The 7,293-nt window shown below is 36.2% G+C and overlaps 1 protein-coding gene across 1 annotated transcript in view; it reads left to right on the top strand.

Annotated features, from left to right (window-relative positions):
* The first annotated feature begins 6,419 nt into the window (after positions 1-6,419).
* Positions 6,420-7,293, top strand: part of LOC110326615 (olfactory receptor 6C76-like) — a 1,305-nt gene continuing 431 nt past the window's right edge. The window contains exon 1 of the mRNA XM_021205175.1: positions 6,420-7,292. Within this exon, the coding sequence (XP_021060834.1) occupies positions 6,420-7,292 (873 nt within the window). The remainder of the gene's footprint in view (position 7,293) is intronic.

Below are 7,293 nucleotides of genomic sequence, written 5' to 3'. Positions count from 1 at the left end.
ATGGAGAAAAAATAAAGCAATTCCATTAAAATCAAGGACAAGTCAAAGATGCCCACTCCTTTCCTAACTAAGCAATATAGTAGTTGAAGTTCTAGCCAGTCCAATAAGANAATTACAGGAGATCAAGGGGACACAAACTGGAAAGAANTCAAAGTATNGCTATTTGCAGATGATATGATTGTATATATAGGTGACCCAAAAAAATTCGACCAGAGAACTCCTACAGCTGTTAATCACCTATAGCATGTAGTTTTTAAAAACCCACACTAAATCTGACTCTGTGCCAGCACTGGTGATCTCGCTCATGCCACAGTTAGGTCTATGCTGCAGTCTAGCTTACTAAGCTAACCAAACCATTTTTTTTTAACTGGAAATGCCTGGAGCTACCACTAGCATTTCTCAGGCCATCTACCCACTGTGGCTGACTTGCAGAATGCCAGCTACAGCTCACACAGCTCCCTTTCACCCTATGAAATGAAAACACTAGAGACTTATAACAGCTAGATTAAAATGGTAAATCTCCAACGCCAAAATGCCCTTGCAAAGAACACACAATTCAGTTAATAGAATACAAGTCGCACACCTAAATTGGGCAAATATACCCTACACTACACTATTGCCCAGCTNTGAAATCCCTAGCTACTTGCAGCCACATGGGGCTGCTCCATCTTCACTTCTTCTTCCTTGTCTTCTCCTACCTCCTTTTCTTTCTTCTCTAAATCTTTCAGCTCCACCTTTTCCTTCCATTACCCAATAATAGGCTCTAGTCTTTATTTGACTAATTAAGATTTCATCTGGCATCACCTGAGTATGTGATCTACTCCTCCTCAGGGCACCCCTCATGAGGAAGCAGAAAATACAAACAGCAATCCACAACAATCACCTTCAGCAAAGTGGATGAATACTAAAATAATTCAAATTAACTCTCCCTCAGAGACTAGACAAGGCAAGGCAGCTAGAAGAACATATCCCACAGACAGGCAACAGCTTTGGGGATAGCCCTCACTCAAGTTTTTCCAAACACATGAAGACCAAGCTGTACAGCTGCTGCATATATGCAGTCCAGATGTATATGTTATTTCATTGGTGGTTCAGTCTCTGCGATTCCCAAGGGTCCAGCATTGTTGACTCTGTTGGTCTTTCTGTTGAGTGTCTATCCTCTTCAATGCCTGCAATCCTTCTCCCTAATCTTCCATAGGAGTCCCTGACCTCTACACAATGTTTGATAAAGCGTTGTACCTACAAGTAAGACTGCATGTAGGAGGGCTCTGGGTTAGACAGCATCTGTGTGTGCCGTACCCCAGTATTCTTACCAGGAAATTGACAAAACACATGGTGGGGGGGGTCTGCATATGACAGCATCTGTGTGCTATACCTAAGTATGCTTACTAGGAAANTGACTAGGATGCAGAGAGTAATAAGATTACCAGAAATAAGGCTGTGTTGAGTAAAATGTTAGAGCCAAGTAGTCTGTAAGCAGAAGTTCNCTCTCTTAGGCAGGTGGCAAAGACATTTTTATCTCTGCAAACCACAGGCTTCTAGCTTGAACACTAGTTGAAAAAAACATATTGGCAAGCCTTAGGAGAAAGTGTCACATCGTGGGCAAAGATAATGAACTCAGGCTTGAAGGAAAATATCCATCTATCATATAAACAAAGTATTACTGAAACATGTCTATATTCATAGTTCCCATAGTTGGATTTNTAGTGACAGAATCCAATAGTTGTAACACAGAGACTCTCGGAAGAGACACAAAATATTTGTTATTGGTATTTTGTAGGGATAAATCCCTAACTACCTTTAGTATGGGATTTGCCTTTACATTCTAATGATTTTGCATTTTTAGGAAGAAATGGGATATAAGACATACCTTTCACACCCCCCTGACAGTTCTAGGTAGCAGCTCCTGAAGTTGTTAGTCTGCTAAAATAATTCAATTCAGCTTTCTATATTCTGTTCTTAGAGCCTGAATATACTTGCAAATAGATTTGGAAAGAATTCGAAAAAGCCTAGATATTCTGTTCACCTAGACATCACTCTGAAAATGAAGTCCAAACTGCATCAATATTTTGTAGGAATAAGGAACTTCTCTGTCTAGTCATCTAAAACAGAATTATATGTACTCTNCCAATTCCCATTAAATCATTTGTCTTGAATCATATTCTAAATGCTCTGACAAAAAAGCAATTTAACCAAGCTATATATGTATAGTTCAAAACCAGCCTCCATCTTCTCCATGACCTCTTAATTGTACTTCTTTCTGCCAGACACTTGNTTCAGATCCCTCACATGCACAGATGCAACATTTTCCATGCTTAGTGTTTCCAAACTGATGCATGTCTTAAGCCATCTCCAGTGCAACTTGTCCTGTACTTACATAAAACAAATGCTCTTTGTAAGAGACCACCTTAATTAAGAGACTAGCCAAAATGAGAATTCTTTGAAATCAGCTCTTACTAAATTCTTTAATAGGAAAAGAAAAGATCTTAAATACAACATGTGTATGTATACATACATACATACATGTTTATGTATGTATAGTGTGTGTGTGTGTGTGTGTGTGTGTGTGTGTGCAAGCATTCATGCCACAACATAGATGTTGAGATCAGAGATCAGAAGACAACCCTCAAAAGTCACTTCTCTCCTTATATTTTGTGAGTCCTAGAGATTGAACTCAAGTAGTCATGCTTTGTGGCAAGCACCTTTACACACTGAACTGTCTTACCAGTTCTATCNCTAATCTTTTTGTTAGACNTCTTGACTTACAGNAAAAAAAAGCCTACATATTTAAAGTAGATTTTGAAACATTTTCATAAAACTTTAAATGATATTTAAATTTCCTGCCTCCAAATAGGCAATGGTGTATCATTGTTCTATATATATCTATCTGAAAAAAGTATGCCAAAATTATTCAGATTGGAAAGTTAATAGAGTTACTCAAACAAAAATTAAGAAATGTTTCCAAAATCAAATATCCCTAAACAAATATAGTAAAGAAGGGATTACATACAAAATGTAGACACATGTCAAAAAGAGTATTCGTCATAATAACCAAGATAGTTTTATCCCTGAAACACAGGGATGGTTCAACATATGCTATTAATGAACTGAATCATNTTGTCAAAACTCTATTTTATATTACCTTCCCAATAATTTGTACAAGAAATGAGTAGGCTTCCTGGTTTTTAATTCTTGTTCTAAAAATATTGTAGGCATTGGCTATTTCTATTACACCATGTAATATATGTAACCCAGTACACTCTCACTTCCTCCTCCCCACCCTTCCTCCCTTCCTTCCTCTCTCCCTTCCTCCCTCCTTTCTTTCCTCTTTCTCTCCCTCTCCTCAACCTCTCCTTCCCTCTCTCCTTACCCCTTCCCTTCCCCAGCATACACACATGAAAATCTACATATATAAGTAAGAATTCTGTTCTGTTTTAAAAGATGAGTCCTCAAAATAATCGAAGGGGCTTGGTAGAAACTACATTATCTTGAGAAAGACAGGATCCTCACAGACATTCCCTAAAGAGACATCACTCCTGAAAGTGCAACACACAGGCACACACACGTACTAATATCCACATACAACCATGCAANCCTTCACATTACTATATGTAAGGGTTTGTAATCAATACCTCCTCTATCTCCTTTCTAATAGACAATGAATGTACAATGTTTGGATACTAATCACACATTAAACTTAGTCAATAGAATAGTTACTTCTCTATGTTTTTACATGAACTCCTTATACATTTAGTATGCCTGTTTTTCCTAANCTTTATATTTTAATGTTTTTCAAAAATAGGCAGAATTTTGATATGTAGCTCTGTTAAGATATCCTTATAAAGATGATAAGCAATATCCTCTTCATTGTAGCAGAAAAATCAGGTGAACCTATACATAAATGGAGTCAGCAGCTTTTAGCACACATAAATGTAAATAAAATTCAAATTTAGCATCTATACCAAACCTACTGAAGTTAAAAAATCTATTGCCTCACATCAAAAAATCATCTAACAGAGAAAAAACAGAGGACTATAATGGAAAATAACCAGTAAACTTGGCTTTTCTAATATAAATTAGATAATCAGGAAGAAAATATTTTTGAATACTAATTGTGAGTTGTAAAAATATTACCTCTAGTTCTTGACAATACACCTATCCATTAACTGTATCTTGCCTAAATTATCCAATATGTTTTATTATCAAAGCAAATAATTATATGGCACACTTCATGTCCCAGTGGATATCTCCTCTTGCTACTTTGTGCTTTGCTACATGTTAATAAGAAATTAGATTATATTACCTTTTGTACTAAAAATATTGTTTGTATGCAATACAAAGAATAACTCGGTGTTGCTTTTCAGCATTGTTCGTATTCTACTTTTCTCGAACAATGAATGTTTCAGAAGATAATTTCTGTAATTCACCTCAGTATTCAGTTTAGCTCTAGGTGACGCTCATCAACCCCATCTCTCTCCAGAGACAGTTTATCACTACTTTGCTGAAAGAGTCCCTTGTGTCTGCTTCAATGTGGAGGTGAAAACATAAAACAGAAAAGCTTCTGGAGAGAATATTTAGACACACCATTTTCTAACAGTGGTGTAAAAAGTAGAATTTAAAATTATAACATCTTTCTTTCCCAAGNGTTACCAGAAGCTAAAGGGGAAAAATGGTATTTGTCGGATTTCATTGTAACCATGGTAAGGACTTTGTTGTTTTGGGGAGATACCAGGTACTAGGTATTAGGGATACAACTAAGAATTTCAGGTGATGTCCTATCTCAACATTTTCTACTTGTAGGTCATGTANATCTTCATCTTCCAAGGATGTTGATTCTTGATTCTCACTCATGCTTTATGGCTTTCTTTTAACTTTTTTTATTAGATATTTTCTTTATTTACATATGCTTTATGTTTTTCCTCCTTTATCAATCCAGAGTTTCACCTAGGGAGAAAACCAAATATACAGCTTTATTGTCTCTTAGCTGTAAATATTGCCTCAAATATTGTGACAATGTGGCTTCCTTCTTCCCTTTTTTTCTTTCTTCATTTTGTTCTTTTATTCCCCTCTTCCTTCCCTATCCTCATTCTTCCCCCATCCTCCTTGAGAGTCTTAGACTCATTCCAAGATATTATAACTTCTGCCTCTGCATTCTTGTTCTGTGTGTTGACTTCCCTGTGCTGTTTCATCAACCTTTATATTTACTACTAAATTGTACCTTACAACCAGAGACACTCCTACTCAATATAAATAAAATAAATATATAAGTAAACAAAGAAGTCTCTTTTGCTTCAAGACTTTTATAGCATGCACTGACCTTGTGGTTGTCTGCTGAGTTCTTTGCTGCTCCCTTGGACCCAAGGATTTCTCACCTTTCTTAAACCACAATTTTAAGAATTATTACCTTGGAGAGTTTGGCTTTTAGCAGTTTCTAACAACAACCAGGACCATATCACCTACCAGACTTCTACTTCAGAAATTTTCTTTTGATTCATCCCATAGTGTGTTCCTGTTAATGTATATAGCTCAATTACTTCCCCAAATTTCAGCTACGCATAGTATAAGTTTGTTATCTATGAAAATCACAAAATGTGAACATAGGTGAGAAGTGTGAACAATGGCCCAAAATGAGGTAACATTGACAGTTGGTTAAAAACACAATAAGCATTTGTGTTTGAGCTCTTCAGCTACAACCACTTGGCATTATTACAACTGTAAGACTCTGTTCTCTGCTTTAGGTCATTTATTCTTTTTCCATTTTCTAATTATTCATTACCCTAAGTTCTTTACCTGCCTGTTCAAATCTCATGTACATAGAGGAAAATATTATTTAATTCAATAAAGAAACACTATGAAATTTTGGAGATCTCTGAGTTTGTTCCTTTAGGATTATATAAATGTTGGTTTTGATAGTCCTGATCCACTTGCTAAATTTTAATTTTTCAGAAAGTCAAGATAGTTTAAAACATTTTCTAAAATTGACAAATAATGTTTAAACATTTGATTCACAAAAAGTACTGCATTCCTTTGCTGAGGTAGTTTTGAGAATACACTTACATTTTTCATTTTTAAGTATTTTATTTACTTCTCAAATATATTTGTTCATATACCACCGCAAAAGACCTATCATGGACTTATCTTCATCTACCAATGTACTAACTAGAACTATCAAGTGATTACCTTAATACTAATTATCTGTAGATCCAAGGAATTCACCAGATGCATAGTTGTTTTGTGACAGCTAATGTTCACTTTTAAACACTGTAATTTGGTGAAAGACTTAATGTTTCAGCTTGTATAATGATACAAATTTTGTATGGTGTGATGAACCAAACACATATACAAACACATATAATTGAAATTCATCCTGACTCTCTAATTCATTTCACAATTACAGACCTGGCAGAACACAAGAAGAAATGAAAAACCGAACATCTGTGAGTGAGTTTATTCTTTTGGGATTGACAAATGACCCAAAGCTAAACATTGTGATTTTTATATTTTTATTTATCACTTATATTTTGAGCATTACTGGAAATCTGACCATTATTACCCTCACTCTGATAGATTCACACCTCAAGACACCCATGTACTTCTTCCTTCGAAATTTCTCATTCCTAGAAATCTCATTTACCACAGTTTCCATTCCTTGCTTCCTTGTGAGCATTGTGACAGGTGATATGACCATCTCCTATAACTCCTGCATGGCTCAGGTGTTCTTCTTCATACTCCTGGGTTCTACTGAATTTTTCCTTCTGACTGCTATGTCTTATGACCGCTATGTGTCTATCTGCAAGCCCTTGCATTACACCACAATAATGAACAGTAGAGTCTGCATGCAGCTCATTGTGAGCTCTTGGCTGGCTGGATTTCTCATCATCTTTCCACCTGTGATCATGGGCCTTCAACTGGATTTCTGTGATTCCAACATCATTGACCATTTCACCTGTGACTCCTCCCCCATGCTGCTCATCTCTTGCACAGACACAGCCTTCCTGGAGCTCTTGGCATTTTTCCTGGCAGTATTCACTCTCATGGTAACCTTAACATTAGTGATTCTGTCTTATTCATTCATCCTTAAGACAATTCTAAGAATCCCCTCTGCTGAGCAAAGGAAAAAGGCCTTTTCTACCTGTTCCTCACACATGATTGTTGTGTCCATTTCCTATGGAAGCTGTATATTCATGTATGTCAAAATTTCAGCAAAGGAAGGAGTGGCTTTGACTAAGGGTATAGCAGTGCTCAACACCTCTGTTGCCCCAATGCTGAATTCTTTTATTTACTCCCTTAGAA

This window comes from Mus pahari, chromosome 9, assembly GCF_900095145.1.
Source record: "Mus pahari chromosome 9, PAHARI_EIJ_v1.1, whole genome shotgun sequence".
In the NCBI taxonomy this organism is placed as follows: Eukaryota; Metazoa; Chordata; class Mammalia; order Rodentia; family Muridae; genus Mus; species Mus pahari.
Note: the sequence above shows the minus strand (reverse complement) of the source record. Positions and strands in the feature narration are given on the sequence as shown.